The sequence below is a fragment of the Stegostoma tigrinum genome, chromosome 1 (genome assembly GCF_030684315.1).
Source record: "Stegostoma tigrinum isolate sSteTig4 chromosome 1, sSteTig4.hap1, whole genome shotgun sequence".
In the NCBI taxonomy this organism is placed as follows: domain Eukaryota; kingdom Metazoa; phylum Chordata; class Chondrichthyes; order Orectolobiformes; family Stegostomatidae; genus Stegostoma; species Stegostoma tigrinum.
The window spans coordinates 169277944-169290279 of record NC_081354.1 but is presented as its reverse complement, the minus strand read 5'-3'; the positions used below and the strand labels follow the sequence as shown (position 1 = coordinate 169290279).

Genomic DNA, 12336 nt, shown 5'->3' with positions numbered 1-12336 from the left:
CACATTTCCACACGTAGCACTGCTACTCTTGATTACTTTCCCTCTTCCTGTGCCTTCACCTTATGTACTGCTGTTTCCTATTCAGGTGCTTTCTACCTCACCCAATTTTCTGTGCATCTTGATGTTACAGATCATTGTATACTAACTAGCTATTTACCACCATCTTAAACCAAAGATAACTCATTTTAGAAGCAGAATAAGTCTAATAATCTACAAAATTGAAAAGCTAAATGTAAGCAACATCACCAGTTGAAGCTTTGATTGGCACAGAAAAAAGTGATTACCTCAGGCAGTAGCCATGCTGAACACATTTACTACCCTCCCAGCAAAATAAAGCGCAAGTGATTAATTCAAGCAAAGAAATCAATAGCAGAATCAGCAAGGCATCAGTAAATGAAATAAAGAAGTTGAACAAGACGACATTATCAATGCCATCTTTAATAATTGTCTCATTACCCACAGTACGGTACACTGCAAATCCACAGCTGCAAGTGTGAGAATGGGTGGGTTGTGAAATGCAAGCAACTGTTGCAGTACTGACTAAAATAAGTAAATGAAAAATACTTATACGGTATGTCTGAGGGATGGAAGCTGCCTTACTAGCAACACATCCAAAAATAAAACATGGGCACAAAGCTCATGCAAATTAATTTTTGTGAATAATCATTTTTCAATAAACATTTTCCCAGTTAACAGCTGCCTACTGCTGTTTCCAGTTGGTGAAAATGAAAAGACAGTGAGGGAGTTGATTCAGTCCGTCAATCTCCATGACCTTGTTTGCCAACAACAGTCATCAATTACTCAGAAGTACCGCCTATAAACAAGATTATATTCATACAATGAAAATATATATCAGCGGAGATTCTTTACACAGCAATTCCACATGCTCAGCCAGCCTACAGTCTCAACTATCAACAAACTCATTACCTGGAAAATATGCTTTGAAATTATAATCTGCTAGCACAGGAGACCCTCTAGAGTGCTTAGAATTAATGTAAGCCATTATCAAACCAAGTATCCTGAAGATGTGCAAGCTTATCTTTCACAGATTAAAATAAGAGCTCAGACATGATTGGCAGAAGGGCCTTTTCTGCACTCTATGAATCTATAAAACACATTTTGATATCAAATTTCTGAGGACAAAGTAAATCACAGAAAACCAGAAAATCAACTCCTGTCTCTCAGGATATAGCGAATGTCATCCCAGTTTGGGCTAGTGTATGATTTTCCTCATATTCTAGTAAAGCATCTTCATCAGGTCAGATACTGCACAATAGCTGCAGAGAATACCTCTAACACCCTCAATTTTGCTCAACAGAACACCAAGTCTTACCACATCACCTGTTGTACATTTAATCTTATACAGGGACAGATAATGTCTGTGCTTGTGGTATAGTGAATATAGTGTCCCTTCCTCTAGGCCAAGAAGCCCAGACTTAAGTCCTACCTGTTCCAGCAATGTGCAATGAAATCTCTGAACGGGTTGATTAGAAAATAACTAGAGAAAATTTTCTTTTAAACCACTATGGCAAAGTCAGAGATAATAGAATCCCTACATTCGGCCCATCAATGCCACACAGATCCTCTGAAGATCATGCCAACCAGTCCCAGCCCCCTGTCCGTGTAACCCTGCATTTCTCATGGAAAATCTACCAAGTCTGCACATCCCTGGACACAGCCAATTCAACCAACCTGCACATCTCCGAACTGTGGGAGAAAACCCACACAGATACAGGGAGAATGTGCAAATTCCACACAGATAGTCACCAGAGGCCAGAATCAAACCTACGTCCCTAGCGCTGCTAGGCAGCAGTCCTGACCATTGAGCCACCATGCCACCCAAATTTTATTTTATATTTTAGCAGTAAAAGAATTTGCTCCAGAATATTGATATCAACAGGCACATCCCTTATTACCCTGACAATATGAAGAATTATCCATAAAGTGCAGGACTGGAGTCACCTGTACAGAATCATAGAATTTTACAGTACAGAAAGAGGACACTTAACCCATTGTGTCTGCACTGACTCCCAAAAAGCTACCTAGTTAGTCCCATTCTCCATAGACATTCATCACTTTCAAATATATATCCAGCTGTACTTTCAATCCTCCGATGGAATTACCTCCACCACTCTCCCAGGCAGCGCATTCCAAATCCTAACAACTCTCTGAGTAAAGAAGTTCTTCCTTATCTCACTCCTAGTTCTCATGCTGACCATCTTGAAACCTAGTTCCTGTAGTCTAGATAAGGTAGGGGCTACATGATCCCTTCCCTGGAGAATTTTATTGAGTCAGCTGAACTGTTAAAAACAATCTAGAACCTTTTATTTTCTCAAGCAATATTAAATGTATAGTTACAATACGATTTGGGATTTTTGGATTACTCATCCATTATCACAACGATTAGAGCAACAAATCAGGTCAGGTTTATTTTATGAGGAGATTCGAGGAAACTGCAACTGTACTTCCTAGAGATTGGAAACACACAGCAGAGCAATTGCATTGAAAATTATGAAGTTCTTAAAGAGCATGACAGGGTCAATGTAGATAGAATACCTCCCCTGGCCAGTGACTCTAGAACCAGGGAGACATAGTTTAAATGCTCAGCCCCTTAACACCAGACTGATGAGAAGGAATGAAAAAAATTCCAAGAGAGTGTAAATCTTTCCAATCCTCTAACCCAGGCGACAGTAGAAACTCAATCATTGAATAGGTTCAAGAATAGAAAAAAAATCTCAGTTCCTGGGAGACTGCTGACATTAAGAGACAAGAAGATAGCATGAAAAAATGGCATTAAGGAGATGATACAGAACACAGGGGAGGCTTGATGGTTTGAAAGGTCTAATCCCATTCCTGAATCCTGATATATTATTCTATCTTTTCTGTCAGTGATGCAAACTGTCATCTCTGCTTCATATAATAATCACTTGGTTGCACTAATGCATTCAAAACAAATAGTACTTTGGAGTTATTCAATGTGTGGCTCCCCCCAGGTAAAAATACTATGAACACCACTGACCCTCCCAAAACTCAAGGTGCAATAGGAGTTAATGTTGTTGAAAATTTTTTTAAACGTTTTCCCCAAACAAAACGCTCAAATAAACGAACGCAGCCTTCCTCCTACAATTTGCAGTTTTAAATCATGAATCATAATCTTAAGTGTCTTCACGTACATCACATCATCGCACACAACAGCTAATCTATGAAAACATCCAAGGCCCAGTGCAAACATGCTGAAATTTCTTGCTGCCATCTGTCAATGTGCAGAACTCAAAGCATGAACAAACACAGAAGTTGCTGGAAAAGGTTAGCAGGTCTGGCAGCATCAGTGAAGGAAAAGCACAGTTAATGCCTCAAGTCTGGTGACACTTCCTCAGTTCAGAACTGAGGAAAGGTCACCAGATCCGAAATGTTAACTTGCTCTTTCTCCACAGATGCTGCCAGACCTGCTGAGCTTTTCCAGCAACTTCTGTGTTTGTTCCTGATTTACATTGCCTGCAATTCTTTCGATTTTTATTTAGAACTCAAAAGCACACTCTGTTTAAAAAAAACACAAACAGGGAGAAAATACCACTGTATTTATAACGTTGATAAATTACCCTGAGCATCCTGTTCTGCTTCCAGAAGCCTTCGAGCTAGCAGTCTATTCCTGAGATTGCGTCGTACTCTTGGTGGCCCTGGCGGCCGATCTTCATTAACAGGTCGAGGTCTTCCAGCAGCAGCCAGCACATTTCGCTGTTGGTTCTGATCTGCTGAGTTAACAAACAAATCTTTAAAATTTACATACCATCTGTGTCAAATATTCTCAAACCTGACTCTATTTTGCCAAGAGATCAAAACTCAAAACAATGGGTCACATCAGCTCAAAAATTCTAGATATTTAAAAGTGATTTTTGTTGCAGTATATTTACAGAAGAGAGACAGAAAAGTTACTGGTGTTTGATTATACAGGTGCCACCAACACACCAGTCATTTGGATTATCTTGGAATAATGAGAAGTTAACCTGATAGATAGTTGAAATACGACATTTTGTGACAAGAATTTGAGAGTTACTCTTACGTTGAAGACTGACGGATAACCCAGAAGCAACATACTGAAGAAAAGTCAAAAGATTTAACGTTAACCCTGCTTCATATCTGCAGACACAGCAGTCTGCTGACTATTTCTAACATTTCTTTCAAATAACTAGCATGTTGTGTTAGTCAGAGACTATTCTATTACTCGAGTCTAAGTCACGAGTTTCAGTTGTTCTCACATTTCTCATAACTGAATATTTCACAATTCTTCTAAACAAACAAAAAAAATCACTCAAATGACACTAATTCATGAAGGTCTTTCAATTTACAATTCTTTGGGCTATATAATAAACATTGTGAGAAAAACATGACTTTATTCAAAATGAAAGGATGAAATAAAAGGAGAAAGCTTGGATCTGCATACAGACATGTACAGTTATGAAAACACCGAAAAGACACCAGAAACAAGGCTTCTGGTTATTTTTCTGACAAAATGACCATGAACAATGGAAATCGAAAATAAAATCCAGTGGCCTGTGAAACAGAAGTTCTGCTTTCCCATTAAAGGGATTTTGTAAATCTGAGCTATCAATGTTGTAAAATTCTACTTTAGGACTTTGGCCACAGTTCTCCCTAAAACGAACCCTTCAACCAAGCTTTACATACGCCCATCCAAAAACTTAACCAAGATAATAAAATGTGAGGCTGGATGAACACAGCAGGCCAAGCAGCATCTCAGGAGCACAAAAGCTGACGTTTCGAGCCTAGGCCCTTCATCAGATCCTTAAAACTTAACCACTTGGCTTTGAATCAAATTTTTACATCATTGGACAATACCTTGGGATAGCTTTCTATACAAGTCTTTTGTAATGACAACATGCAAGCATTAACTCAGGTACAAGCTTTTATGTACAAGATGAACAATTGTGCTTCACAATGCAATTGAAAAAAGTCAATAGAAATACGTAGCCCTTTTTTCATAATGCAATATTTCAATGCATATTTTCACTTAATACAATGAACACAAATGCAAGTACATGAGAAATAAGATAGTTGAGCTGACAGCACAGATAGCTATAGTACTGCACACCTTGTGGTTATGACCGAAAACTGGCTGAGGGGGGTACAGGATTGGCAGCTCAACATTCATTGTTATAGGGTATACAGAATGGGTGATAAGAGGAGCATGTTGGGTTACAACATTGAGGGAGACAAGGATAGACTATTCAATTACAGGCCAGTCAGGCTAACCTAAATGGTGGGGAAAGTTATTGGAAAGAATTGTGACCGGCAGATTATCTGTACTTGGAGAGATGTGGATTAAATCAGGGATAATCAGCATGGATTTGTTAAAGATAGCAAGAACTGCAGATGCTGAAGTCAAAGACAACAAATTGTGGAGCTGGTGAAACAGAGCAGGCCAGGCAGCATCAGAGAAGCAGGAAAGTTGTCATTTCGGGTCCAAACCTGGACCTGCTCCGCTGATGCTGCCTCCCACTCCTCTGATGCTGCCTGGCCTGCTGTGTTCCTCTAGCTCCACACTTTGTTGTCTCTGGGTTTATTAAAAGATGGTTTTGTTCAACAAAGTTGACAGACTTTTTTTTGAGAAAGTAATCAGGAATGTTGATGAGGATAATACATTCAATTAGGTCTACAACGACTTTAGCAAAGCTTTTAACAAGGACTGTCATAGCATACTGGTCAAGAAATTAAGAGTTCACGGTATCCAAAACTGGCTGAGAGACAGCATGCAGAGAGTGATGATAGAAGGATATTCGTGTGACTGGAAGTCTGTTTTCGGAAATGTTCCACAGGACTCGGGGTTGGGACCCTTGCTGTTTGTAGCATAATTCAAGATTTGGACTTAAAATATATGGGATACAATCAAGAAGTTGCACATGACATGAAAATTGGTAGGGTTCAATAGTGAGAAGAATAGCCACAAGTTACAGGGAATACATCACGCTACAGCAAAGGAAGCAAGATTATGTTCAGTATCGACAGAGTATGGCATGGGTGGATGGTCTATACTTTAATGCTAGGAGTGCGATAGGCAAGACTGATGAGTTCATGTCATGGATTGGCACAAAAGTTTGACATTGTTGCCATCATAGAAACATGGTTGAGGGGAGGACTAGACTGGCAACTCAACATTTTGGAGTAACGAATCTTTAGGCAAAACAGAGGAGGGTGTAAAAAGAGCGGTGGCATAACGCTATTAATTAAGGAGTCAACTACTGTAATAAGGAGAGATGACATCTTGGAAGGGTCCTTAAACGAGGCTTTGTGGGTAGAACTTAGAATTGTTAAGGGGGCAGCTACTTTACTGGGAATGTACTGTAGGCCCCCAAATATTTAGTTGGGGGTAAAAAAGGAGCAAATATGTTAACATATTTGTAACATAAACATATCACACATATGTAAGAGTAACAATTGGGTATTTATACTAGGGGATTTTAACATTCCCAAAAATAAATTGGGTTGTCACAGTGTTTAGAGGGAGCTGATTTCTTTAAAAGGTATCCAGGGGAGTTTTTTTGTATCAATATGTTGAAAGCCCAACAAGGGACAGTGCGGTGCTAGCTCTGGTTCTGGGGAAAGAAGCCAAACAGGTGTTCAATGTGACAGTGGGGGAACATTTAGGCAGTACTGACCACAACATAGTATGGTTTAAATTTGTTATTGGCAGGCAAAAAGATGGCCTGCAAAAGACATGGTAGACTGAGAACAGCTCCTTGCGGCTAAGTCTACAGCAGAACAATTGGGGAACGGTGGGAGTTGTTCAAAAAGGAGCTGAAGACTACACAGATCCAACATGTATCCTTTAGAGGGAAGTGTAGCAGCAATTAGTTTTGAGAGTTCTAAATGTCGAGGACAATTCAGGACTGGATAGGGAAGAGTATGGATTTTAGCAATTTCGGAAAGGAGGAATTTGGCTGCAGCCCTATAGGAATACTGGAAGTGTAGGCGAGAACTCAAGAAAGCAATCAGAAGACCAAAAAGGGAACACCTGTGTACAAAGCCACAGAATACTGGAAGGGTGTTGAATGAATACTTGTAGAACACAGAACATAGGACAGTACAGCACAGTACAGGCCGTTCAGCCCACAATGTTGTGCCAACCTAGTATCCTACTAAGATCAAAGATCAATCTACCCTGCATACCCTATATTTTACAATCCTCCATGTGCCTATCTAAGAGTCGCATAAAAGTCCCTAAAGTATCTGACTCCACTACCACTGCCAGCAGCGCATTCCACGTCCACCACTCTGTGGAAAGAACCAACCTCCGACATCTCCCCTATACGTTCCTGCAATCACCTTAAAATTATGACCCCTCATAATTGTAATTTCCATCCTGTGAAAAAGTCTTTGACTATCCACTCTATCTATGCCTCTCATCATCTTATACACCTCTATAAAGTTACCTCTCATGCTTCTTCACTCCAATGAGAAAAGCCCTAGCACCCTCAACCTTTCCTCATAAGATCTGCCCTCTAGTCCAGGCAGCATCCTGGTAAATCTCCTCTGCACCCTCTTTAAAGCTTCCACACCCTTCCTATAATGAGGTGACCACAACTGAACACAATATTCCATGTGTGGTCTAACCAGAGTTTTATACAGCTGCAGCATAATCTCACAGCTCGTAAATACAATTCCCCTGCCAATGAAATCCAAGACACCACAACCCTATCAACATGGGTAGCAACTTTGAGGGGTCTATGGCCGTGGAGCCCAAGATCCCTCTGTTCCTCCACACTGCCGAGAATCCTGCCATTAACCCTGTATTTTTGCATTCAAATTCAACCTTCCAAAATGAATCACTTTACACTTTTCTGGGTTGAATTCCATCTGCCACCTCTTTGCCCAGCTCTGCATCCTGTCAATGTCCCGTCGCAAACTACTACAGTCCTGCACGCTGTCCACAACTTCACCCACCTTTGTGTCATCGGCAAACTTACTACCCCACTCTTCCATTTGCTCATGAAAGCCATTTATAAAGATCACAAAGTGCAGAGGTTCCAGAACAGATCCCTGTGGAACACCACTGGCCACCGAGCTCAACGGTGAATACTTTCCATTTACTACCACCCTCTGTCATCTTTGAGACAGCCAGTTTTATATCCGGACAGCCAAATTTCCCTGAATCCCATGCCTCCTTACTTTCTGAATGAGCTTATCATGTGGAATCTTATTAAATGCCTTGCTAAAATCCAGATACACCACATCCACTGCTCCATCTTCAATGTGCTTTGTCACATTCTCAAAGAATTCAATGAGGCTTGTGAGGCATGACCCTCACAAAGCAATTCTGACTATTTCTAATCAAATTCGGTCAAATTTCTAATCTAATTCAGTCTTCAGTCTGTAAAAGGAGAATTCAAGTATGGAATTCAGGAAAAGGTACTATGAGGAACTTGCACAGTTTGACAAAGGAAAGTGGAGGCTCTGTCAGGCTTTAAAACAGACAAATCCTCTGGCCTGGATGAATTGCATTCCAGGTTGCTGAGAGAGGCACAGCAGGAAATTAACAGGGACACAACAGAACTTTTTAATTCCTCTCTGGTGGGAGGAGTGCCAGAGTACTGCAAAATATAGTCCCACATTTTAAGAAGGGTGTTAGAGATGAACCAAGAAATTATAAACCACGGAGGCTCACGTTAGAGTTAGGGAAACTATTGGAAAATATTCTGAAGGAGCGATGGAAAGACATGGGTTAATTAAGGGTAGTCAGCATGGCTTCATCATGCTTACAGGAACAGAGGGATCTTGGGGTAATTATTCACAGGTCCCTGAAGTCAGCTGAGCACGGCAATAGGATAGGGAAGGACACTTGTTAAATAAAGAGTGCTTAAAAAGGCATGCATTCAAAAGGCAACATGCTAGAAATTGCTAAAGGCAGCTTTAAAAATAATCACATTCGCTTTTTACAACTGTCACATTATTAGCTTACGTACATATATACTTAGTGGCAAATGTTTTGATAACATCACTAACTGTCTGCTTCCTGGTTGTAATAACGTTTACCAGATCGGAATAGCATAAGGAGCTTGAATTAGCTTTCTCTTAGCACTTAAAACAGTTTGCAGAAGTTCAGTTTCAGGAAATACCACCAAGCATACACATCACTTAATTTGCAAATAGTTTTATAACATGACATTACATTACACAAAAAAATTGAAGAAAACGTTTTCCACCCAGAGGGTGGTGGAAAATTGGAACTCACTGCCTAAAACGGATGGTCAAGGCAATCCAAAACATTTGAGAAGTATTGAGGCTAGTTGTTTTAGAAAGGTTACCACACAAGTGCTGGAATATTCAGTTAGAATAAATAGATGCTTGATGACTGGCATGGACATGATGGGCCAAAAGGTCTTTTTCCATGCTGTAAAAAACTCAGACTCAATTTAAAGCAACAGACTTGGAACCACTTTACACAATATTTACAGAACTGAAACTGCCCATTCATCCAAAAGTCTCATTTAAGTGCTTCACAAGCAGCTTCACACACTCTTCTTTACCTTAGCCAGCTTATCTTTCTATTCATTTCTTACTCATGATACTTAACTAAATTCCCTTAAATGCACTTAGCGTATGCATTTGAGCTCCATCCAAATCCACATTCTAAAAACTTCCATAGAATCTCTGACATTTACAGCACAGAAGAAGTCCCTTCAGTCCAGTGCCCCTCTAATGGGCCCTTTTCTTTCCCTCCTTATTCTCTTGCTAAATATTGCAAAACCTTTTCCTTTATTCCACCCAGCAATGCTTTCGAGCGCTCAAGTTGTCTTTATTTCCTTTTCAAGTTTCCCTCTGCACTTTGAGGCTCCTCTAGGGACTCTGGCAAATGAACTCTCAGTATCTGCCACAAAATTCTCTGTTTTTCTTAGTCATAACGTTTACGTCTTTTGACATCCAGGGTTCCTCAGTCTTGGTGTGACCCTGTAGCTTTATAGGAACATATCCGCAATCTACACTTAGAACTGCCTCTTCGAATACCTCCCACTGTTCTGCTTTAGTCTCTACTGCAAGTAATCGATCAGAGTACAATTGGGTCAAGTCCCATCTTATCATCACAAACTTTGCCTCTCCCCAATTTAGAAATATTATTCATGGCCCATTATTACCCTTTTCCATAACTGTACTAAATCTAATTGAGTAATGGTCATTACTTCCAAAATACACCCCGAGTGATAGGCTTTCTACCTGCCTGTACATTTCTGAAAATTACTGAAATTTCTCGAAAGGAACTGCCCCTTTCTTGTTCAGGTTTCTATATACTGCCTAAAAATGCCCTGGATGCGATTTAAGAATTTTCTTCCCTCCCTGTCTTGCACACCAATATCTTTCCCAGAAAATATCTAATTTGTTAAAATCCCCTAATACTGCCTCATTCTTACACTTCTGAAATCTGATTATATTTGATGATCCTCTATCTCTCCCCAACTCTTTGGGGGCCTAATAGTACAAACACAACAGCATTTGTCCCTTTGGTATATTTTACTTCAACCATGCAGCCTCATTATTCTTGCCTACCTCAAACAAACAACCAGAATCACTCAACTCTATCAAGTGAAAAACATTTAGTTTAAGAGCTCTAAAATGTTAATTAACAATCGTAATAGGAAGTGGTACATGGGTTTACAGGGAAATGGGGCTAGATTAATTTAGGATATCTGGACGGCATGGACGAGATGGAACGAACCGTCTCCTTCCAGGCTGTATATCTCCATGACTCTCTAATGTAAAGTTGTAGCATCAAACTTCACATTTGATAAATCAGTTCTACTGCCAATCTGTCTACACCTGGGACCTTGCTGCTCTTTTTAATCCTGACTGCCTACACTCAGATCTGCCGCTGATCTATCTGCTCTTGGGACCTTGCAGCTCCTTTAAACCTCACCACCATCATTTCTGAATCTCATACAGGTCCACCACTGGACTGTCTTCTGTCTCTTTGGATAAAGATGTTTCTCTTGAAATCCCTATCTAGTTTTTGTAAGCAGTCTTTTGGAGTTGATGGTGCCCTTGCCACAGAACCCAAAAGGTCCAGGTTTGAGTTGCTCCTCAGAACTTGAAGGCCAAGAAGAGATTATTCACAATACAGCCAAATAAGTCTAGTGTCAACTTCTAAATCCTATCAACACATGCCGATGGCAGGTGGTAAGGGACGTTAAGGGGCGTTAAGGTTCCTGGTCAACAGTGTAATAATGGACAGCGCACTGGAGTCTCCACCATCATTAATTCTGGTTCGATACTACAATATGCAAAGTGTTTGTGGCCACAGCAACTCATACTTTGAGTGAACTGTAACACACCATAATATATTTTAGGTCCCTTTTTCTGAGCTCTCCCTTATGTGGCAGTAACTTTTTTACGTCAATCCAATTAATTCCCAAAATCTAAAATCTCCATCAGTTCACCCACCAGTCTTATAGAATCCCCACTGTGGAATGAGGCCATTTGGCCCTGCAAGTCTGCACCAACCCTCTGAAAGGCATCCCACCAGACCCAGCCCCCTTACCTATCCCCATCATTTTTCATTTACCATGGCCAATCCATCTAACCCGCACATCTTTGGTCTTCTTTCAGAGAAAAAAAAATGAGAGCCCAAGCCTGTTCAATCTTTGAGAAAAGTATCATTTCCTCTCCGAGTTTTGGATTCATTACATTACATAGCTTTTGTCCCTTCCACAATGCCTTTACTTCACAGAACTGTTTAATTAGAAATCAAAATGATTCAGTGCTTCAGCTGTGTTATAACCAGGTTTTAAGTTAGTTTAACATAGTAATAGTTTTTAACATAGTAATTCTATTGCTTTAAAGATGAACACCAGTGCTTTGTTCAAATATCTCCAGCTTTTACTTAATTCAAATTGCAATTTCCCAGTTGGACTGTTTGCAGTTATGCTTAAATTGCCTCCCATACAAAATGTTATTGGCAGAAAAAGCCTGTGTGAATCGTTGTTTGAAAAAAAAAGGCCACCACATATAAAAACATGGCTAAGAACATGTACATTGAAGCTTTCTGTCTTGTACTCGTCAAGATAAACGTAAGAATACCAAAGTGAAAATGACCACAGCAATTTAAATCATAGGAGAAAAGGATGCTGATTGGTTCACAAGTTGATGCTGATGGGCCAAGGTAGTGTCACAGTAAAGCAACAGGGAACTAGAGGCTGGCTAAGCCCCTGGGTAGTTCAAGAAAAGAAGCAAGGCTTAAACACATTCCCTTTCTCTATAACAAGGAACAGATTCCTGCCTATTAACATATACCACTTCTGGCAAACATAAAAGAAGCCATGTTACTAGCTGAAC

The 12336-nt window shown here is 40.1% G+C and overlaps 1 protein-coding gene across 2 annotated transcripts in view; it reads right to left on the bottom strand.

The window, feature by feature from the left end:
- LOC125455260 (DDRGK domain-containing protein 1-like) overlaps positions 1 to 12336 on the bottom strand; it is a 73285-nt gene that overhangs the window by 32956 nt on the left and 27993 nt on the right. Inside the window, exon 2 of one of the 2 annotated variants that reach the window (XM_048536986.2) lies at positions 3600 to 3752. In XM_048536986.2, coding sequence (XP_048392943.1) covers positions 3600 to 3752 — 153 coding nt within the window. The remainder of the gene's footprint in view (positions 1 to 3599; positions 3753 to 12336) is intronic. The other variant, XM_048536999.2, reaches the window with a different exon arrangement.